This window comes from Garra rufa, chromosome 5 (genome assembly GCF_049309525.1).
Source record: "Garra rufa chromosome 5, GarRuf1.0, whole genome shotgun sequence".
NCBI lineage: Eukaryota > Metazoa > Chordata > Actinopteri > Cypriniformes > Cyprinidae > Garra > Garra rufa.
Genome location: NC_133365.1, coordinates 43,813,799 through 43,838,507, shown reverse-complemented (window position 1 = coordinate 43,838,507; position 24,709 = coordinate 43,813,799). Strand labels below are relative to the sequence as shown.

Sequence of the window (24,709 nt, the reverse complement as noted above, 5' to 3'; positions counted from 1 at the left end):
TGCATTGTAAAGTCATGTGAAGGGGCCTTCGGTTTAATTTCTACTTTATTTGCATCTCACCTTGGTGTGCTCCCTTGCTGAGGGTAGTAGATGGTTCCAGAAGGGTGCACCCTTGGCGTCAGTGCTGCGACAGGATGCTAATCCAAGCCCTGGTGCCAACAGTGCCAGCCGACTACGTTTTGATGTAGATGGACCCTCATCTTCTGAGCAGGACTCTCCTGTATCACTGGAGGAGAGAAGTCTTTTCTTCACTGGGCAGGAATTGGATGATCCTGATGCCACGCCATTTCCTTCCACTGGTGTTTTCTCAAGAGAGCTCAGTCCGTTAGAGGACGACGAAGAGGAGGAGGTCTTTGTCTCCGATGGTGGAGGAGAAGATTCAAAAGTTGTCCCCCACTCGACAGCTTCAGCTGGTGTTGAAAACGGGACAGGTGCCCAACTGCTCTCTGTGCCGCACAACATGCCCTTGACGTCAGCAGATTTATGGCCTTCGTCCCGTGGACCTTCGCTGGAGGCAGCTGGGACGTTTCCTGCTGTGGAGGCCTCAGTTCTGGGAGTAAGGGTAGGAGGACTCCCTTCACAGTGGCCCCAGGTGGAGTGAGGGCCCTGGGGGTCCACCATAGGTGGAGATTTTGGGGACAGTGGGGCGAAGGCGTCCGGGATGGGCCTGTCATGGTTGTGCTGAGCTGGGCGGCGACCAGGAATTGGTGGATGCGAGGGGGAAAGAGGTGGCGACCTAGGGATTTCTGAGTTGGAAAAGAGTGGTTCCACCCCAGACCCACACAGCACCTCCCCATCAGGCTCATCATCATCGTCATCCTCATCCTGTTGGAAAAGACGCTTGTGGGCGACGGGTACAGACGTCCCCTCAAGGCTACGTTTCATACCTACTCGGATAGGCCGAAGAGTCTCTTGGTTTTCCCCAAAACCACCTCTTTGGGAGAGGATGGATAGCTGGTAGACCTTTTGCAGCCTGATCTCTTCTTCTCCAAAAGGTCTGGGAACAACTCGGCGCACTTCAGATTCAGGGCTCTCGCTCCGAGTGCTAGGCAGAGGTAGATCCCCGTCCTGGGCTGGAAGCTCAACGGCCGGCTCTTTACGAGCCAGTTCCACGTGGATGTGACGCATAGTGACTTTGTTTGTGCTGGGTGATTGTTTCAGGGGAAGTTGTGCAGTGTTAAATAATAAAGACACAAGTTCTAGAATGTCTTAACAAGTGCAACAAGGCTGTGAAAGTGAAAGTAAGCTTTCCGTCTCATAGATGGAAGGCTTTAGTTTCCAGGGGTCAGCTGTGGAGTTAGGACAAGCTGATTTCCACAGTGCACACAGCTTCTGAAGTAAAACAAATAGAATACGAAGTTTAAGTAAATATTGATATTAAACGCATAATAATGATTACACCGTAGAATGAACACTATTTCAAATGTGTATCTTTAACAACACATTGTTATTTAGACAAAATATTATTTATTTTGATATGGACATCAATAAATTTAATCAAGTCGCTATTTAAACAGTTAAAAACGTCTAATTAAGGAATCAAACTATACAATTTGTGCTGTATGTTTTTGATTCATTAACATAAACCATAACATTTATTTCTTATGAAATAAGACTATTAAAGTCACATTGTATGTTTCTGATTTAGAAAAAAGACCTTCCTCATGACAGTACTTATTTGGGAATCAAACTACACTGATTGTTCTGTCCATTATTGATACAACAAAAAGAAGAACTGGTTTATACAGTTGAACTCAAAAGTTTACATACATCTTGCAGAATCTGGAAAATGTTAATTCTTTTACCAAAATGTTATTTTTAACTGTTCAGGCCAAGGAAGGAACTCACGAACAACTATCACTAAACAAAAAAACAGCTATGGATCATTCAGGTAACAATACAGTTACAGTTTTAAGAACCAAGTGTATGAAAACTTTTGAACAGGGCCATTTATATAAATTCAACTATTATTTTCTCATGTGGACTATTTGTAATGTCCTTTATGTGAAATATCTTATTCAGGTCAGTACTAAATAAAAATAACATGCATTTTGTATGATCCCTCTTCTTTTGGTTAAATAATTAACATTTTGCAGATTCAAGGTGTATGTAAACATTTGACTTCAACTGTATTTGTGATTTAGACAGTACTGAGTGCAATTTGTTTGTTTTTGCTAGTAGCCTGCAAGAACAACTTAACGTTTAATGCAAACTCGCATTTACAGCTTGTGTAAAATATGATTTATTTTGCTGTGGCGCAGAAGATTCTGCATTGAGGGAGCATCACTGCTGTAAATTGGAGCAGGAAGGTGTCATAAAATATATTTACTGAATGAGTGTGGTGCCTGCAGCTTGGCTTCAGGTCCTTCCACATCCACCCCTGTAGCCTCTGAGTTGTGTTGACCCTTGAATCTTGACCCTGACCTTAGCCCCTGAGTTCGGCCATCTCCAACACTGCCCCTCTGATGCAACAACAGCATTCCCAGATACACAGGCGGCTGACAGGGGCCTAACAAAAGAATAAAAAAAAAAGAGAAAATATCAGAGACAATCGACAAGGTTTTTTTTTTATGTTTTTGAAAGAATCCTCACCAAGGCTGCATTTATTTATGATTACAGCGATATGGTGAAATGTTACAATTTACTATTACTGTTTAAAAGACAATTGTATTGTCTAATGATGGCAAGTTACACCATTATTCCAAACTTGAGTGTTATTGTTTTTCAGAAATGATTCAACATGCTTATTTGGGGGCTAAGAAATATTTCTTTTGAGGAAAACACAGGATTTTTCTCAGTAGTGGACTTCAGTGGGAGCCAATGGGTTGAAGGTCCAAATTGCAGTTTCAACGCAGCTTCAAAGGGCTCTACACAATCCCAGCCGAGAAACAAGGGTCTTATCTAGTGAAAAAAATGGTCATTTTCCTTAAAACAAAAAAGACAATTTCAAACCACAAATGCTCGCCTTGAACTAGCTCTGCGATGTATGTTGGAATGGTCACGTGTGGTTAGTTCATTGTCTGTGTACTGTCTACTAGGGTAGGGCGAAAAACGGCATCTCATTTTCTCCTCCAACTTCAAAATTGCCCAACATCATTGTTTTACCTTTTTTTGTTTGCTTTGTAAACACTTGGTCGGTACTTCCGCCTACGTCACGTGTGACCTTTCCAATGTGACTGCGTAATGCATGGAATCAAGCTAGTGCAAGACAAGCATTTGTGGTTAAAAAGTATATACATTTTAATAATTTTTTTTTGTTTTGAAAATGACAGATCATTTCGCTAGATAAGACCTAAGGGTCTTACTGTTGTTCCTCGGCTGGGAAGCTGCACTGAAACTGCAATTTGGATCTTCAACCGACTGGCTCCCATTGAAGTCCACTATGCGGTGAAAAACCCTGGAATGTTTTCCTCAAAAAACGTATTTTCTATTTATTTTTTCGACTGAAGAAAGAAAGACACGAACATTTTAATTCTGAAAGTGAACTAATCTTTTAAATTTAGCATTAGGACTAGCAAACTTTGACCACAGATCAAGCCAGCTAAACAATCACTTGGTCAACAGTCCCATAGTACATGCTTACAGTATACTTACCAAGGGCAGAGCGTCAGTGAGGTGGGAGGGGCCCAGCAGAACGTGCCAATGAATAAGTAATATCCCTCCTACAGCTCCACCCAGATAAGGCCAGCGGCCAATCACGCCTCCCCTTGGCTCCTAAAAGGAGTGGACTGCTTAACGGCTGCATCCTGAGCCAGGCATTCCAGAGACACAACCTATCGAAGAACAATAGTTAATCAACAACAAATTGACTTGATCAAATCAGTAACCATGCCACACAGTTCAACCTCCTGTACGTGATCCTGAATCAGTCCTTGTAAACAGATTCAAAAATCAAGTTATCTGGTAAACTGCTGTCAACAAAGAGGCAAGAACAAACTCAGATTGATCAGTCATTTAATAGCTTTTTAATCAAGACAACATTTTACTAGTCAATAGATCAACCAAGCAAATTGCACTAACAGGGAGGAGACACAAAGAGCAATCTTATGACTCACTACACTCATTTTATACCATCTGATTAGGACACATGCTTGAACAGACTGTGTACTGCATAGCTCTGACTGGCTCTCTGTCTCTAGAGCTCAGGCCTGCTTGGGATCAAGACTGGCAGACAAAACAACAGACACACAACAGAACCTTTGTACTGTCTTGCATCAGAGAACGAGCAGTCCTTCTCATTAAAAGGACAAAAACAGGAACATACAAGCACTAACACACTAACTTGTGTAGACCTAAGTAATGGCTTTCGGAAAAACATGAAACAAGTGAGCTTTATCTACTGCAGCGTAGCTGAATATTTGCAAATAGTATAGTATGAATGTATACTAACTAAATCTTTTTGTCCTTTTCCATATTGTAATAAACCTGTATGGCTTTGTCTGTGAAACGCAAAATAGATTGAAGAAAGTTTTAGATTTCTCATTTTTAGATCGAATGTAGGCCAATATTTACACTCTTGTTTTCGTGATGATATATCTTGATGGTTAAGCTGTTTGCAGCTATTCTAAAGGAGAAGTTCACTTCCAGAACAAAAATCTACAGATAATTCACTCACCTCCTTGTCATCCAAGATGTTCATGTCATTCTTTCTTCAGTCATAGGGAAATTATATTTTTTGAGGAAAACATTTCAGGATTTCTCTCCATATAGTGGACTTCTATGGTGTCCCCAAGTTTAAACTTCAAAAATGCAGCTTCAAAGGGATCTAAATGACCCCAGCCGAGGGAGAAGGGTCTAACCTAGCTAAACGAGCAGTTATTTTCTAAAAGAAAAATTGACAATTTATATACTTTTTAACCTAGCTCTGCGTGTACTCTGTGTATTCGGGTTCACTTAGGGTAGGTCAAAAAACTCCCAGGTCATTTTCTCCTCCAACATTGCTGCAGAAGTACCGATCCAGAGTTTACAAAGTGAACGTGCAAAGAGGATCAAACGTCCTTTACCAAAAAAGGTAAAACAGTGATGTAGGACAATTTTGAAGTTGGAGGAGAAAATGATATGGGAGCTTTTCGACATACCTCAACTGCTTTTTACCAGAATACACAGAGTACATGCAGAGCTAGACAAGATGAGCATACAAGGTTAAAAAGTATATAAATTGTAATTTTATTTTAGAAACTAACCAATCGTTTCACTAGGTAAGACCCTTCTTCCTTGGCTGGGACTGTTTAGAGCTCTTTTAAGCTGCATTTTGGAAGTTCAAACTCCACTATCATGGAGGGAAATCCTGAAATGTTTTCCTCAGAAAACATCATTTCTTTACGACTGAAGAAAGAAAGACATGAGTATCTTGGATGACAAGGGGGTGAGTAAATTATCTGTTCATTTTTGTTCTGGAAGTGAACTTCTCTTTTAAGGATGCAGACATCACATCCATTGGGGAGAAGAGATTAGAAGATGACACATCCTCTATATTATGAAAATTATAATCTGCTCATCAGTTTAAGGCAGTGAAAATTATGAATGCCACAAAAAGACTAATAAAATGGAGCCTGATTACACATTTTGCAGATCACATACCATTCAAAATGTCAGTTTTATTTTTGAATTCTTTTAAAAGAAGCCTCTTATGCTTACCAAGGATTCATCAATTTCAAAGCAACCCATAATACATTTTCTTCTGGATTCTTAGATTAATTGAAAGTTCAAAAGAACAGCATTTATTTGTAAAAATAGATATATTTTTGCAACATTACAAATGCTCTCACTGTTGATTCGTTTGATGCATTCAATGAATCCCTGCTGAATAAGCATTCATTTCTTTTTAAAAAATTGTACTGACCTCAAAGTTTTGAACAGTAGTGAATGGGTCACATCTTGGATGCATTGAGCACAATCTAATGAAGGTCAAGTATGCCAGCCTGAGGGCTATAAATGCAGAAAATATGAAAAGACAGAATGTTGAGGATCTGGCCTTTCTAAGAGATAGATTTGCATTACACTGCTTGAATTCCATGGCCTCTCAAGGGAGGAGCTTATACTCTAAGAAAAGTCTAAGAAAAATAGGGCACAAAGTAGTGTGCTAATATGAAGAACTTTTTTATATTAAAGGAATTTTTTTATTGATTTTTCAGACGTTTTACCTATATTTTAAAATATGTGGTTAGTGTTGTGTTTTAAAGTTAAAGGAAATGTCCGTAAACTTAACAGTCCTGTCCTGGCAGAAAATTACTAGGACTTGGACCAGAGGGTCTTTGAGTTCACTTGCAAAATACGGGCCTATGCAGCCAGTCGAATCAAACCACAAAGAGACGGAAAAAGACACAGAGACAGAAATAAACACTGAATGAGAGTGTCTGTTGTGCCACATAACTGTTTTTGTGACATCTCACATCATAACTCCACCATCAGACTTAAACGTACACAGAAGGCTTGAGGTTGAGAGTATTTTTAGGCAATGCTATGACAAACAGCTAATGGGGAAGACCTCACACTGATATAAGATCTGAAATAACAGTCAAAAGGTCTAGACGTACATAAAGGGCACCTAAAAACACCATCAGTAACCCAACAGCATTCCAGGACCTGATACACAACCAGACAGATATAAAACATCAATTCTTTGCCATCACAGGAATGAAAATATATTAAAATAGAAAATAGACATTTTAAATTGTAATAAGATTCTACTGTATACTGTGTTTTTACTGTATTTTTTAAGTGAAGTGTAAGTGTTTTAAGAAGTTTTTATATTTTGCCAATCATGTGGGGTTCTGTTACACATGATGTAAGATCCTTAGAGTGTTGCTGTGAATCTTTCAGACTCAGCATGAATAGAACCCTGAACCCCAGGTCAATTACAGCTGACAACACACACACACACACACACACACACACACACACACACACACACACACACACACACACACACACACACACACACACAGGTTTACATGTTTTATGGGGACATTCCATAGGCGTAATGGTTTTTATACTGTACAAACCGTATTTTCTATCGCCCTACACCTACCCTACACCTAAACCTAGCCCTCACAGGAGATTGTGCAAACTTTTACTTCCTCAAAAAAACTCATTGTGCATGATTTATAAGCCTGTTTCCTCATGGGGACCTGAGAAATGTCCCCACAAGGTCAAAATTTACTGGTATTCCTATCCTTGTGGGCACATTTGGTCCCCACAACATAATGAATACCACACACACACACACACACACACACACACACATTTTGCCCACAGAGTAAAATGAGATATGTAATATATGTTTATTCTAAGAACATGATGCCAGTGATATGACTACACACTCTCATAAATATAATGCACTTTTCAGCTATGCAATCAGAGACTGTATGATTTCATTATCAGCTTAGTCCTATTTCTGAAAATCTCTTCATATGGTTGCTTCACACAATTTACAAATCTACATATTTTATTACCATTGAATTGGAATGATTTGTTCTCTAGCTTAAATTAACAAGTCAAGGACACACTGAGAGTTCAGTTTATCCACTCTGGCTGTAAAAAAAAAAGCAAGAATGTTCATCCCCACCCCCAGAGAATTCAATACGGAGTGGAAGAAAATAGATGGGGAAACCAAACATCCACTAGCATGGGCAGCTGTCAGCTGTATGGTGTTTTTCTGGTTACTAGGTGTTATTTATAAGGAAGAAGTCAGTTAAGAATTAGTCAAGCCAGTTTCATTTGTATAGTGCATAATACAGTTCATTTCCAATCAGCTTTAGATAAAACAGTGTCTTAGCAACTGAGCCATGGAAAACTCCCTAAGATTAATTAGTAGTAAATTAAGGGGATATAAAGAACAAATGTTTTTTTTATAATCACACTGCAATAGAAGACATCTGTGCTTGTTTTCAGTTATTGCAATCTGTTTGATGATTATGAAGTGGTAGCTGATGATTACTGAATGAAGCAAAAATATTTCCTTTGACACATTCCGTTTTTTTTATTTTATTTTATTTTTTTTTCAATTCAAGAACACAACAACATAGAAGGATGTAAAGAAACCAAGGGGTAACCTCAAGGCCAAACAATCTAAAATTACTTTGGAGCTTCAGTTAAGCATGGTTGACCACTGAGCCCAAAAAACAGTCTAGTAATACTAGTTAAACCCAAGCTTTATTAACAAGACATTCTTCCTATAGAGTCACCAGCTTGTTCATCATAGGTATGAACCTATATATTTGCAGAACCTATATATCTAATGTTTACATCACCCTTTCAGAATAATTACCAAAATAGGAGGCATCTCACAAAATGCATGTTATTGTTTATTTAGTACTGACCTGAATAAGATATTTCACATAAAAGATGTTTACATATAGTCCACAGGAGAAAATAATAGTTGAATTTATAAAAATGACAACATTCAAAAGTTTACATACACTTGATTCTTTATACTGTGTTACCTGAATGATCCACAGCTGGTCCTTCAGGTCCAAATTTTTTTTAGTTTTCTAGCATTTTTGTGTATTTGAAAGATCCATCTTTTCAAACTGAGGACAACTGAGGGACTCACATGCAACTATTACAGAAGGTTCAAACGCTCACTGATGCTCCAGAAGGAAAAACGATTCATTAAGAGTCAGGGGGTGACAACTTTTTGAAATTTTTAAGCTGGTAAATTAACTTATTTTGTCTTCTGGGAAACAAATAACTATATTCTGTAGCATCTGAAGGGCAGTACTAAATTAAAAAATATGATAGTTAGGCAGAAAAATAATAATTTTTACACATCCCCATTCAGTTCAAAAGTTTTCACCCCCAATTCTTAATGCATGTTTTTTTTTTTCTACTGAAGCATCAGTGAGCATTTGAACCTTCTGTTATAGTTGCATATGAGTCCCTCAGTTGTCCTCAGTGTGAAAAGATGGATCTCAAAATCATACAGTCATTTTCGGAAAGGGTCCAAATACACAAAAATGCTGAAAAACCAAAGAATTTGTGGGACCTAACAGATTTTTCTGAAGAAGAACAGCAGGCAGTTTAACCATTCAGGACACACAAGGGACTCATGAACAACTATCACTAAACAACAAAAAAACATAGCTGTGGATCATTCAGGCAACATAGTATTAAGAATCAAGGGGATGTTAACTTTTACATTATTGTTTTCTCTTAAGGACTATATGTAAATATCTGATCCCTCTTATTTTGGTAAATAATTTACATTTTGCAGATTCTGAAAGGGGGATGTAAACTTTTGACCTCAACTGTATAATGTTTTGTTTGTTTGTTTTCACTATGGGCATATTTTTGGATTATCTAGATGCCAAAACTCATTTACAGCTTCTACCTTGGCAAGAGAGTATTAAGCCACTTTCTTCTTGGGCTTTAATGGAAACATGAAAGTATTTTTAAACAAACCTGATTCAAGCAAGCTAAAATACAGCTGAAATACACTAGATACAGTACACATATACCAAACAGGTGTTGTTACTCAAACAATAAAGGCAATGATTCATTTATAGTCACCATGCATGTAAGAGTGAGTCAGCGAGAAAGAACATTTAATGGGCGTGAGTGTAGACGTCTACCCCTAAGTCTACAGTCATGATGTGTGCAGCCCTTGAGGTTTTTGCAAAACACCTGGCTTTCACATCTGAGGAAGTCACAAAATGTCAATACAAACTACAGCAGGAACAAAGACTGAACACTCACAAGCTCACCTCTGACTAATCTTATCTCTTCGCAACTTAAAGCCTGCCAGTTTGTAAAACCAAGGGCTGAAATAGTATCTCTATATGCAGCAAGGGCCATGATGTCATGATTCATTTGTGCATTGACAGATTTGACAAGAGCGAGAGAGAGAGATAAAACAGCTGTCTCACTCTTTGAAAAAAGTTCTCTTTGAAGCTACTTCCTTTTCCACTTCCAACCACCAATGTTCATAAATGGGCGGTTGACAAATGGCATATACATGAAAATAAACATATTAGATTAAAATCCAGATGATTTAAGTATATTTTTGGTAGCTGCTTAACTAGTCAGTGTTTTTTAAAGCTATTCCCCGTTTGCACCAATATGCCTTGTAGTCAACTACACTCTTAAAAATAAAGATGCTTCATAATGCCATAGAAGAACCTTTTTTGTTTAAATGGTTCCATAAAAAACATCTGAAGAACATTTCTTTTTCACAAAAGGTTCTTTGTGGCGAAAGAAGGATCTTCAGATTATAAACAGGTAAGAAAGAGATGGTTCTTTAAAGAGCCTTTGACTGAATGCTTCTTTGTGGAAGCAAAAATGGTTCTTCTATGGCATCGCTGTGAAGAACCTTTTAAATAGAAGAACATAAAAAATGAACAGAAGTGTTAGTTGTTTACACAATATCAATAAACAAACGTATCAAAATTTGTAGGTTCAAATCTACACGAATATAAAGGAAAAGGTACAATTTACAGTCAAACCAAAATTTATTAGGACATCTTCAACATTTCTCACATTATCACAGTTTATTCGCTATAGTTTAGAAAATGGTAATAACATATGAGAAGAGCCCAAGAGTTAAACTGTGTCAGAACAAATTCATCTTGATAATGTCAGATAACTTTGATGGAAATGTATGGAACAAAACATGATCAGGACAAAGTGTCAAATCACATTTTTGGTCCAATTGTTTTATTTATTTTTTAGAATTTTTGGGTATAATATGTCCAAGTTTGCTTTATTTTGCCATCCTCACTTACATAAATTAACTATAGTGTCCTGTACCTACTAGTAAAATTATCATAAATTATATCTGGTGTCTGTATAATTTTTAGTTTGACTGTAGATCTTTTAACATTTAACCAATTAATAAACATTTTTAGCTTATTAAACATGAATTTGTCCAACAACAGGCCTATTTAAAAGTACAAATATTCAAAATGTAACCTCAAATAATACAAGGGCATTAAAACGAAATAGGAAAGCTAAAAATAATACACAAATTAGAAAAATATTGTTTAAAATAGTTTTAGACTAAAGGACATGTCACACAGCAAGAAACTTTTAGATTAACATTTTTGATCTATATACAGTAAAGCATATAATTGTGGTGTTTTAACTCTTTTTCAACATTTTAAACAGATAATGACTATTTTGCAGTTCATATAAATAGCCTTTGGTGTGACAAATATCCCAAATGCAGACTGTCATTTATTACAAGGTCATAAAAACAGCATGTACAATGCTTAGACAGTGTGTTTGCAATAGTTTAGGTATGCCATGTCACACTGTTGTCATTGCTAGACACTTCATGTCAACCATCCGTAAACACACTACAAAATTCATGTTAGCCTTGTGACTCACCTCTCTAAGAACTCTTGGCCTTTCCTCCTCTGTTTCTCCGTCCTCTCAGTCGGAGCTCTGAAGTCGTGCTTGTTGTTGCTTCAAGACTGTGAGGAGTTGAAAGGTTACTTGCATGGAATGAGGGAGTGCAGGCCTTTATTTCTGTTCCTCCCCTGAGAGGAGTGAGAAAGAGAGAGAAGCATGCAAAACGTAAGTCCAATCAAGTTTTCTTGTTCAAGCAGTCTGTAAAAACACATCTCGCTGCTTATGCTCTCTGTGCACTGCTATTCTGGTATGCCCAACTGTGAATCTCTCTTTCCACCCTCCCGAACTCCCCCTCTCTTTCAATAACTCACACACAAAACCTCTCTCAGGCTCCCTTTGGCACATGCATATAAACTCTCTAACCCCCCTACTTTTTGCTTCTAACTCCACCCACCATCTCACACACATCTTTCCCCCCCTCAAATAACTTGAACACAATGAAAGCAGCTTTGGTATACCGCCTTTAGTGCCCCCTCCCTTCTTGTGCTCTCTCTTTCTTGCTAAATTTCTCACCACTTGTCTCTCTCTCTCTCTTCTCTGCTTTGCCTTTCAGCCTACTTCCTCTCAGCTGGTTACTGAAGGCGTGCTCGCTTGCTCAGTCAGCACACAACTCATGTAAGAGTGGGGCCGGCTGTGCTGTCATCTCATTGGCCGGGGGGAGGGGGATCGGATGCCATAGCGACCTTCCTGATAGGTGTGAAGGTAAAGGGAAACCTCAAAAGTCCCGCCCACCTGTTCTGCTTGTTTTGCAGAGGCAATGTATTCCCTCATAGTGCTTCAGTGAGTTATTGTGTGCATTAGTGTCAGCTTGTGTATATGTGTGTGTGTGTGTGTGTGTGTGTGTGTTTGACTAATAGAGGCATTCCAGAGCAACCCAACTTGTTACTTTGGAGGCATATACACTGCTGTTCAAAAGTTTGGGATCAGTAAGATTTTTCATGTTGTTTTTTTTTTTTAAATAAGTCTTTTATGTAGGGCTGGGCAATTTGGCTTAGAATCAAAATCTCGATTAATTGAACATTTTAACCCGATTACGATTAATGAACGATTATTTTATTTATTAATAAAATTATATTTAATTATATTTATATAATAATTATTTTTTTGCCCTCATAGTTCACTGACAAGTTTTGTACAGTAAATATGTTCACATATTACAAGCGAGAGATTTTCGGATGAAGGGTGCATTACTTGATTTTAAAATAATTGAAGGAAACACACTATCTACGATCTATGATTATTAATTGAACATCAGTGTTGAACAACTGAAATTAAAGCAAGCATTGCTTAAAACGAAAAGTCACATTTTTCTTAAATTAGTGAAAATAAATAGCTTGCACTATTGGAAACAAAATAAATAATTTTCAATGTTTTTCATATTAAAAGTAGAAAATAAGCAGTATCTCCTCTAAATAAAATTACCCTTGAATATCCTGTAAATACTTTTTACTGTATAAATACTGTTTAAGCTCTCCATCGACATGTCGGCGGAATAACGGAACGGAGCGCTTGTGTTTTTTAAAGGGAAAGTAATTGAAATAATCTTCCTGGAAAAATTTTAACGATTATAGGTTCTGAATGTCGATTTCGATTATTTTTCGATTAATCGCCCAGCCCTACTTTTATGTTTATAAAAGTGTCATTTACTTGATTAAGAATACAGAAAAAAAATATTAGTAGGAAATATTATTGCAATTTAAAATAACAGTTTTCTATTTGAATATTCTTTAAAATATAATTTATTTCTGTGATACAAAGCTGAATTTTCAGCATCTTTACTCCAGTCCTCAGTCTTCAGAAATCATTCTAATATGCCAATTTATTATCAGTTTTGGAAACAGTAATATTTTTTTGGAAACTGTGATACTTTTTTTTAGGATACTTTGAAGAATAAAAAGTTAAAAACACCAGCATTTATTCAAAATGTAAATATTTTCTGACAACATAAATATTTACTATTACTTTTTATCAATTTAACACATCCTTGCTAAATAAAAGTATCAATTTCTTTCGAAGAAAAAAAAAAAAAGAAAAAAAAGTACTGACCTCAAACTTTGAATGGTAGTGTATATTGTTACAAAAGATTTCTACTTTAAATAAATGCTGTTCTTTTTATGTTTTATTCATCAAATAATCCTGAAAAAAGTATCACAAAAACAAAATTAAGCAGCACAACTGTTTCCAACATTGATAATAAATCCGCATATTAGAATAATTTCTGAAGGATCGTGTGACACTAAAGACTGGAGTAAGACTGCTGAAAATTCAGCTTTGCATCACAGGAATAAATTATATTTTTAAGTATATTAAAATAGAAAACTGGTATTTTAAACTGCAATAATATTTCACAATATTACATTTTTTTCTGTATTTTTAAATCAAATAAATGCAGCCTTTGATAAGCAGAAAAGTCCTTTTTAAAAAACAAAACCAAACATTTAAAATGGCATTGGACAGATCCACATTACTTCTAGTGACAACTTTTACAAGTTTGGAGTAAGGAAGATGTTTTGTTTTATAGAAATTAATAATTTGAAACAGCATTTATGCATTAAATTGATCAAAAGTGAGAGCAAATAAGACATTTATAATGTTGAAAAAGATTTCCATTTCAAATAAATGCTGGACTTTTGAACTTTGCATTCATCAAAGAATGGAAAAAAAGTACCATGGTTTCCATAAAAATATGGTAAGAAGACTATTCACTAATTTCACTATTCGAATGAAAGATTTGAGTATACTGGCTGGTGAAAATTCAACTTCGCCATCAAAGGAATAAATTATATTTTAAATGATATAGAACAGAAAATAATAATTTTAAATTGTAATAGTATTTTACAATATTACTGTTTTTACTGTATTTTTCATTATTAGTGTGATTTGACAAAGACTGGAGTAATGGTTGGTAAAAATTAAATTTGGCCATCACCGGAATAAATTACATTTTAAATGATATGAAATAGAAATTAATCACTTTAATTGTAATAATATTTTACAATATTACTGTTTTTACCGTGTTTTTCATTATTACAGTGATTTGACAAAGACTGGAGTAATGGCTAGTGAAAATTAAACGTTGCCATCACAGGAATAAATTATATTTTAAATTATATAAAATGGAAAATAATAATTTTAGCTTGAAAAATATTGCACAATATACTACTATAAAATAGAAAATAATAATTTTAAATTGTAATGTTTCACAATATTACTGTTTAGCTGTATTTTCTTTAAGTAAATGCAGGCCTGATGAGCATAAGAGACTTTGCAGTGTACACAAATATAAGCACAGTTCAGTGTTCATTCAAATGCATAAGAGCGTGCTAATTTCATTTACTCAAATACATTAAAAAAAGAAGGAAAAGGAAAAAAATTAAAAGCTAAAAGGGGAAGTGCACAGCTGAGCGGATACGTCTCTGCATGAAAGTGTGTTATCTGCCCTTCCACAGAAACAGAGATTCTGAGGGGTGTGAAGGGATGGGTGTGTGTACGTTTGTGTAAGTGTGTCTGCAGGCGACGTGCCACAGACCTCTTTCAAACGCATGCAGCATCTTCCAAATAAGGAGAGGTAATGCCGCATGCACTTAAACGAAAGCATTAACACATGTAGACGCAGATTAATTTCATCTCTTTAGATGCAGTAAGAGTGAGGTGGAGGGGGAGGTGTGGAACGCTTACACTGAGAGGGTAATATGGGTGTAAACGGGGAGATGTTACAAATGATAAAGTTCTGATGTCTTGCATTGGTTGTGGAGTTTAGACGGGCTTAAATTGAAAACATCCCTTGCGGAGACACACAAAGCTACTTCTCCTTTAAGAGCTCACGTTCCGTAGCCATATAAGGAATGCTTGGGGGCGTGGCTTGAGACATAAGCCAGCCCTCAACAAGCCTCAGAGAATTCAGCTATACAAAGCAAAACAGTACATGCAAATACAAAAGTGTATAAAAGACACACAAACACACATATATACACACTCAGTGGTGCTCCAGCATTGGTCTATGATGCTGACAAAACACTGAAGGAGGCAGCACTGCTCTTAGCTTCTACTCCAAAACAAGTTTTATTCTCTTACAAAACACTTTCCTGGCAGCTATTCTGAGCTGTAGCTGGGATCAACTGGTCTATGAGGGACTGTTAAAGCTCACAGCTACGTTCTAACCCTTCCCTTCCTGCATGTTTGAGTGTGTGTGTCGTATCCTTTTTCAGTCAAACACACTCAAACTGTCAAATTTGACACTAGCGACTTGACTTTTACACTTTTTTTCCTGTAGAAAATCTGGTGCTTGCCTGTTTATATTAATCGGAGGTGACAGTGAAGACATTTGCACATTTATAAATGCAGTTCTTTTGCACTTTTTCATCAAAGAATGCTAAAAAAAAATCATGCTTTTCACAAAAATATTAGGCAGTGCAACGGTTTATAAGAGCTAATAATAAGAAATGTTTCTTGAGCACCAAATCAGCATATTAGAAGAATTTCTGAAGGATCATGTGACACTGAAAATGGTTACATTTTAGTTATATTAAGTCATGTATTAAATAAATAAAAAAACACTTATTTTAAATTACAATAATATTAGTTTTTGTCAGCATTTTTAAATGCACAAATACAGCCTGGGTGAGTATAAAATACTTTTTTTTAATGTATACAATAAAGATTATCAATATATTTTAAACAAAAAAGCCTACATGCAAAGCATTCAGCCTTAAACCATAACTAAAGTCCCACCAGACAGACGCTATTATAGTCAGCTGCTCAACTTCCTGTTTTCCACTTCAATGAGCCAAGTGAGAACACACAAAAGGTGCAATCCTCTGCTCTCTGAACTGGTGATGTAAACACACAGGATGTGATTTCTGCTGGTCACACCTTCAGTTTACTCACTTTTATACTTTCTCACTGCATAATTCTTTCTTTTATGTTGCAAAGAGCAAGAGAAACAGACTGAATGTGCTTTAGAATGTTCCATTTGGAGCAACCTTGTACTTGCACAATCCGTGAATGATGTGTGCGTCTGTCAGATACACATCTCTAGAACAAACCATATGCCAAAGTATGTACTCTATAAATAGATCAATAAAATTATACTCCCCAACAAAAGGCGCTGAAACACTATAAAGCCTTTATAAGGAATCAGCTGTGGGAGTCTGTAAATGTCGCTTCAATAACAAAAACATAGCTGACGCTAGATATTAAGGCTAGTCCCTCTGTAGAGATTAGCACCTGACACTGATGAATGAGGACGATAACTAACATGCCCTTGGTAACACGCTCTCCAAGGTGGGGGTGGCGGGTGACAAATTTACTTCTCTGTAACAGAGTAAGGGCGTAATGAGAGAAAGGCAATAGATGGTGGAAGGTGGATATGAGGGCAAAGGTGAAATGAAAGATAACTGCAGGGAAAAAGGGAGCTTGGATATGATGATGAAAAGATATGTTAATGTGTTATTATAGTACAAAGAGTACGCACACACACACACACAATCCACACAAACTCATGCTAACCTGCAATTAGCCAAGCAAAAAAAAAAACTATATAGGCACTGCTAAAAATAGTCTGGGCTGCGTTTCCCAAAAGCATCGTAAGCTTAAGTTGATCGTAGCTCCATTGGATTCAATGGGTCTACGATGTACTTAAGCTTACGATGCTTTTGGGAAACGCAGCCCAGTTCTGTGACAATACAGCAGGATCTAAGCATTTTATAGAACAATAAGAGTTAAAACGATATTCTAGCCAAATTTGGGGTGAGAATATAATTTACTTAAATGATTGATTTTATATACATTTGAAGTCAAAAGTTTACATACAGTCGTGGCCAAAAGTTTTGAGAATTACATAAATATTGGAAATTGGAAAAGTTGCTGCTTAAGTTTTTATAATAGCAATTTGCATATACTCCAGAATGTTATGAAGAGTGATCAGATGAATTGCATAGTCCTTCTTTGCCATGAAAATTAACTTAATCCCGAAAAAAACTTTCCAACGCATTGTTAAGAAGGCTTCAGGGCGTCCAAGAAAGTCCAGCAAGTGCCAGGATCGTCTCCTAAAGAGGATTCAGCTGCGGGATCGGAGTGCCACCAGTGCAGAGCTTGCTCAGGAATGGCAGCAGGCAGGTGTGAGCGCATCTGCACGCACAGTGAGGCCAAGACTTTTGGAAGATGGCCTGGTGTCAAGAAGGGCAATAAAGAAGTCACTTCTCTCCAAAAAAAACATCAGGGACAGACTGATCTTCTGCAAAAAGTATGGCGAATGGACTGCTGAGGACTAGGGCAAAGTCATATTCTCCGATGAAGCCTCTTTCCGATTGTTTGGGGCATCTGGAAAAAGGCTTGTCCGGAGAAGAAAAGGTGAGCGCTTCCATCAGTCATCTGCCAACAGTAAAGCATCCTGAGACCATTAATGTGTGGGGTTGCTCTCATCCAAGGGAGTGGGCTCACTCACAATTTTGCCCTAAAACACAGCCATGAATAAAGAATGGCACCAAAACACCCTCCAACTGCAACTTCTTCCAACAATCCAACAACAGTTTGGCGAAGAACAATGCATTTTCCAGCACGATGGAGCACCATGCCATAAGGCAAAAGTGATTACTAAGTGGCTCAGGGTCCAAAACATTGACATTTTGGGTCCACGGTCTGGAAACTGCCCAGATCTTAAAACTTGTGGTCAATCCTCAACATGCGGGTGGACAAACAAAAACCTACTAATTCTGACAAACTCCAAGAATTGATTATGAAAGAATGGGTTGCTATCAGTCAGGATTTGGCCCAGAAGTTAATTGAGAGCATGCCCAGTCGAATTGCAGAGGTCCTGAAAAAGAAGGGCCAACACTGCAAATACTGACTCTTTGCATAAATGTCATGTAATTGTCGATAAAAGCCTTTGAAACGTATGAAGTGCTTGTAATTATATTTCAGTACATCACAGAAACAACTGAAACAAAGATCTAAAAGCAGTTGAGCAGCAAACTTTGTGAAAACTAATATTTGTGTCATTCTCAAAACTTTTGGCCACGACTGTACACCTTGCTGAATCTGCAAAAGGTATTTTTTTTACCAAAATAAGAGGGATCATACAAAATGCATGTTGTTTTTTGTCTTAGTACTGACCTGAATAAGATATTCAACATAAAAGACATTTATATATAGTCCACAAGAGAAAATAATAGTTGAATTTATAAAAATGACTCTGTTCAAAAGTTTACATACACTTGATACTTCATACTGTGTTGTTACCTGAATGATCCACAGCTGTGTGTTTTTTTTTTTAGTGATAGTCGTTCATGAGTCCCTTGTTTGTCCTGAATAGTTAAACTGACCGCTGTTCTTCAGAAAAATCCTTCAGGTCTTACAAATTCTTTGGTTTTTCAGCATTTTAGTGTACTGTATGATTCTGAGATCAATTTTTCACACTGAGGACAACTGAGGCACTCATATGCAACTATTACAAAAGTTTTAAATGCTCACTGATTGAATTTGAATTTGAAGATCAGGGTACATTTTACTTATTTTGTCTTCTGGGAAATGTAAGTATCTTCTGTAGCTTCTGAAAGGCAGTACTAAAAAAAATGATATTTAGGCAAAATAAGAAAATGTAATGTAATCTTCATTCTGTTCAAAAGTTTACACCCCTGGCTCTTAATGCATTGTGTTTTCTTCTGAAGCATCAGTGAGCATTTGAACCTTCTGTAATAGTTGCATATAAGTTGTCCTTAGTGTAAAAAGATGGATCTCAAAATTATACAGTTATTGCTGGAAAGGGTTCAAATACGCAAAGATTTGTGGGACCTGAAGGATTTTTCTGAAGAGCAGCGGGCGGTTTAACTGTTTAGGACGAACAAAGTACTTATGAACAACAACAACAAAACAAAAAACACAGCTGTGGATAATTCAGGTAACAACACAGTATTAAGAATCAAGCGTATGTAAACTTTTGAACGGGGGCTATTATTTTCTTTTGGGGACTATATATATAAACATCTTTCATATAAATATCTTATTCAGGTCAGTGCTAAATAAAAAAAAAAATAACATGGATTTTGTATGATCCCTCCTATTTTGGTAAAATAATTAACATTTTGCAGATTCTGCAAGGTGTATGTAAACTTTTGACTTCAACTGTATACACACACACCAGAGCTACAGCCTATGGCAATTCTCAAACTACTACTAATTCTGTTAAGTGGCTAGTCTAATTTAAATAAATTATAAACAGCTTAGCAGGTTCTCATGCTGGCTTTCTTGTATCACACGTGTGCACACACATAGCTGTATAAAAGCAAATGCACACATTTATCCCTGTGATACTGATATGGGACAAGCTTCTATTATTGAAATCCTTATCTAAGCCACTATGGGACAAATCCTAAAACTGATCTCAGATCATGATCAAGTGTGAGGTGGATCTTAGACAAAAATGCCCAGACAGATGACCAGTAGAGTGGGTTTGGCTATTGTGGTTAAGCATCCATGGCATCTCCATGGCTATTTAAAGAAGTCAAGGTGCAAGTCAAGGTTTTTCTAAAGGCGAGAGAAAATCAAATGCACACAGAGAAACATACTATACAGTGGTGGCCAAAATTATTAGAACAGTAGTATTTTCCCTTCCTAAAAAAAGGTTAAATGTCAGTTATTTCTATCTTCTGCTGTAGTGTGTCAGTAGGAAATATCAGTTTACATTTCCAACCATTCCTTTTGCCACTAATTGTAATAATCCAGGGAGATTTTTGTTTGCACAAGGAGTCTGACAACAGCCAGTGCTCCACACAGAGATCTGATCTCATTATCATCCAGTCTGACTGGAATGATATGAAGAAACGACAAACTGAGACAGACTAAATTCAGAAGAACTGTGGCAACGTCTCCAAGATGCTTCAAGAGACCTACAACCTACAGTTTGCAAAGCTACATTACTGTTAAAAGTTTTAGGCACTTGTGTAAAAATGCTGTAAAATGAGGATACTGTCAAAAATAGTGTCATAAATCGATTTTCTTTATCAATTACCTAAATTAAACTAACATTTGGTGTGACCATCCTTTGCGTTTAAAGCAGCTTTTGCCCTAGGTGCACTTGCGCATAGTTTTTCCATGTAGCTCTTGAAGCATCTTGAGGATGTTGCCACAGTTCTTCTGGATTTAGTCTGTCTCAGTTTGTTCTGTTTCTTCATGTCATTCCAGACAGACTGGATGAAGATGATGAGATCAGATCTCTGTGTGGAGCACTGGCTGTCAGACTCCTTGTGCAAACAAAAAACTCACTGGATTATTACTATTAATGGCAAAATGAATGTTTGGAAATGTAAATTTCCGACTGACACACTACAGCAAAAGATAGAAATAACTGATTTGAAACCATTTTTAGCTGATGAAAATACTAGTGTTCTAATCATTTTGGACACCAATGTATATACAAATGCATCAGAATCAAGAACCACTGTGTTATTTTAAAGCATTTATATACTATTACAATATTTTGGATTGGCTTTATTTGATTTTTGAAAATCAAATAAAGCTAATCCAAAATACTGTATGGTTTTAAGTCAGTTATTTCTTTTGCTGTAGTGTGTCAGTCGGAAATATCAGTTTACATTTCCAAACATTCATTTTGCCATTAATAGTAAAAATCCAGTGAGTTTTTGTTTGCACAAGGAAAAAATGTTTGCACTGAAAATTTTAGTTTAAAATATAGTCATTTTATTGTGATTTTCTCATTAACATTAGCTTTTTTTAGATTTCTGTTGTGCTTTAATTTGTACTTGTGTTAGTTAATTTATTAATTCAATAATAAATATATACAGTTAGTTGCATTTTTAATTTAATTTAATTTTTTTATTTAATTGCATCTTTATTTAGAACACCTCAAACAGGATCCAATTCAAACAGCTCAAGCCCAGTAGTAGCGGGACCAATCTGTAAAAAAGACCGATTTTCAAGCAACGCCAGAGGAACAGTGTTAATGAATCAGCACCACCCTCAATCTCATCAAGATGAGAGAAAGACAATACATTGTATTTAGGGGAGATGTTGAACTAAAACCCCTCATTCAACATTTACACATATCAGTTGCAGAAAGAGAGTCGCAACAGGCCTTGACGCCGCATACTAAGCCACCTCACAGTGAACACGCATTTGCTTCCTACACCGGCTTGACATGCTTATCTTCAGATTTGCTGCAGCTATTCCTACCATGCATTTCCCTAACCCAGTGATGTAATACATACTTCTGCTGACGGCCACACAGAAAGAGGTCACACAGCAAGGGCATTAAGAAGCTCATCTGAAGCTCTTAATATTCAGGCTTCAATCTGATGATAAAGGGCACATTCTACCTGCAGCTCTTTTGGGACATCTGAGTCCTTTACAAAGAGCCCACTTTGGGTCACTGCGGATTCTCTGTTCGCTTTTTGGACAATGGAAATGGCTCTGCAGCTCTCCATTGTGCCTTTCCATTGACGTCCTGTCTGGCATCAGTAATGAGCAGGATGGATGCCTCTTACATATTCTGCAACCTGTGCGAACACACACCCACCTACTGATAAAACTCTGACGCCTTGAAATATTGGTATTATTGATAATATTTAGGCTACAGGAACAACACAACATCCTCGCAGTGTTTAGTCAACAGCAGTCTCTTGTGAACCTTTTAAAATAAACTGTGCTGCTACTAAGCCGGGCATGATTCATATGGGCCCATGGCTAGGGGTGTAACATTACAGAAACAGAATCATGCACACTTCAAGCACAAAGAATGTAATACATCAAAAAGGGAACAAAAGAATAAAACTCAAACATAAAGAAAAGGAGAAATGCATGTGCCTTATGCACTGATGAAAGTTGCCTTCAGTGGATGAAATAGCATGAATCAGACAAAGCAGAAACGCCCCCCTGCGCATGAACATACAGAAGCTCTTGTATGCATTGTGTGTGAAGGCTATGGTTAATCTGCCATTATCAAACACACGTGAAATCATTACAAATACAATAGGTGGAAAAGACCCCGGGGGTCTTTACATCTCACAGGGGGGTTATTTCATCCTTAAATCTTAGATTTAAAGCCAGTTTAGATTATTAAGGCACAGTATATACACGATTGATTAGTGAGATTGTTAAGGTATCTTCTAATTTACATATTAAGAATCTAGCTTTCATTATTATAATCTCTAATCCTAGAGATTGATATAAATAAACGGTGAAATGAGAATGAGAGTGATCTAAAGGAGGATGGCAGCACAAAGAGAACTCACCCACAGCAAACATATAACGATGACAATGACAAGGGCTGCAGCAGTCAGCAAACTAACATTCCCTTCATAGCTGGAAGGAAGAGTCTGATCATATTTTAGACAGCAGACAGGATCTCTAGATCTTCAGTGTAATCGACGTCAAACTATCAGCGTTGAAATCCCACAGTGTAGATATTTCTAACCGATGAGGATACAAGATCCTAGTTTCCAAATGTCGACAAAGCTGTTTTGGTTTGCTTTCTTCTCCTTTCCACGTCCTATAGGCAGCTCTGCCAACGGGCCTTTGCTATTTTCTGCTTGGCTCTTGGTCTAAAGCCCTCGCCCATGAAATTATTCTGTCCCTTTAAAACCAATACTTCCGGGATTTGCTGAAAAATAACTAGGGGGAGGGACGTGCGAACAGCTGAAGGGCTGTCATTTAAGCGATTGGTTGCTTTCTCGGAAATGAACCAATAACAATTGCGTATTAATGCAATATTTGAATATATTTGAATAATAGTAATATATTTCGACGAAAAGCGTTCCTATTGGTTGCGTGGTAGGCAACGTCTTATCAAGCCACGCCCCCGTACACGTGCAAGTTGTTCCTCTGCTTTGGTGGGGAAACGTATAGATAACGACAGGACGGGACAAAAATAGGTTTTATGTAACGCTGTACTAATAATATTTCGGTTCATTTGTAAAGTAATATTTTGTAGAAGAATTTAAGCAACCAAAATATATGAATCGAAAATAAATACCTTTAAAAATTAACTTTATTTTATTTTATTTATTTTATATTTATTTTTAAACAAGCAAGCAAACAAAATTAGTGCTAAATCAAAATATTTTTTGTACTTTTCCCTAAGAACTCTACAAAATAATATTTCCAGTTCACTTTTTTAAAACGTTCAAATAAGGCTACAAGGGGAAAGTTTTTGTCCTATGGAATGGAAGTATGCTTGCTTGTTTTTTTAACAAGCAAGCAAACAAAATCCATTTATAATATTTAGAATATTTTCCATATTTCTTTTTTTTTTTTTTTTTTTTTTATAAATACATGTAACATCAATGGGTTTGAACCATATGTTATGATAACTAAGCGCTTAGTGCCTTTTTAATATATTCTATACAAGCATTTGCATCTTTAAATGTAATCCTGGACCACAAAAAAAAGCAAAAAAAAAATCACCTTTAAAGTTGTTCAAATTAAGTTATTAGCAATGCATATTACTAATCAGAAACTAAGTTTTGATATATCAACGGTAGGAAATTTACAAAATATCTGATTTTTGGCATAAAATTAAAAAATATAATTTTGACCCATACAATGTATTTTTGACTATTGCTACAAACATACCTGTGCTACTTAAGACTGATTTTGTGGTCCAGGGTCACATATGCTGTTGATTGTGTCGCTTATGTGAAGCTTTATTTTAAATGAGCAATATCAGAGTGTTTATGTTCACTATTACTTTGAAAAATGTGAATGTAAATTCATTTGTAGACATTTATTTATGAAGCAGCACATGCTTACCACTAGATGGCGCGAATGTTTCACAGAAGCATCAGGCATAAATCAAGACTGCACTACAGATTAATGTTAGAATTTACTACAGTTAAGATTCGATCAAATAAGTGCAAATTAAATATTACTGTTGGTTTTGGTGTAATTTCTTTATTTTTATATAATTTTAAGAAGCTGCACCATTTCTTATCTTACACAATTAAATTTAATACAATTTGTTTGTTAAAAACATAGGGTATTTCATATTTTATATAATCAAACTAATACAGATGTTGTAAATTATACAGGTTAAAGAACGATTTACACACCTGTGCGCGTACAAAACGCTATTCGACGCATCATCTTTTAGGCCCGCCTAGATTCTCCGTTTCTTGAAGATGATTGGATCACGCCCATGTCACTAACGCCATGGGGATGCCGAACAGTTCTCCTGGCGCGTTGCAAACACAGTCGGTACTTCACTCTTATTTTTATGATGAATTTAAACAACTACGATTGTTTCCCGCAACTTCAAATACCATCTTGAAAGAGGAGGAAATAAAGTGGCAAATGCCACAGGTGGTGACCAAAACATAATAGTGCTGTGTTGGAATAAAATCTCAGCAAT

The 24,709-nt window shown here is 36.5% G+C and overlaps 1 protein-coding gene across 2 annotated transcripts in view; it reads right to left on the bottom strand.

Annotated features, from left to right (window-relative positions):
* Positions 1-22,920, bottom strand: part of atosb (atos homolog b) — a 31,014-nt gene extending 8,094 nt beyond the window's left edge. Inside the window, exons 1-5 of one of the 2 annotated variants that reach the window (XM_073840847.1) lie at positions 22,596-22,920; positions 11,326-11,477; positions 3,595-3,773; positions 2,330-2,509; positions 61-1,332 (exon numbers count right to left, since the gene is read on the bottom strand). In XM_073840847.1, coding sequence (XP_073696948.1) covers positions 61-1,128 — 1,068 coding nt within the window. In that variant the 5' untranslated portion in view covers positions 1,129-1,332; positions 2,330-2,509; positions 3,595-3,773; positions 11,326-11,477; positions 22,596-22,920. Of the gene's footprint in view, positions 1-60; positions 1,333-2,329; positions 2,510-3,594; positions 3,774-11,325; positions 11,478-11,862; positions 11,934-22,595 lie in introns of those variants that run through there. The other variant, XM_073840848.1, reaches the window with a different exon arrangement.
* Positions 22,921-24,709: the final 1,789 nt, after the last annotated feature.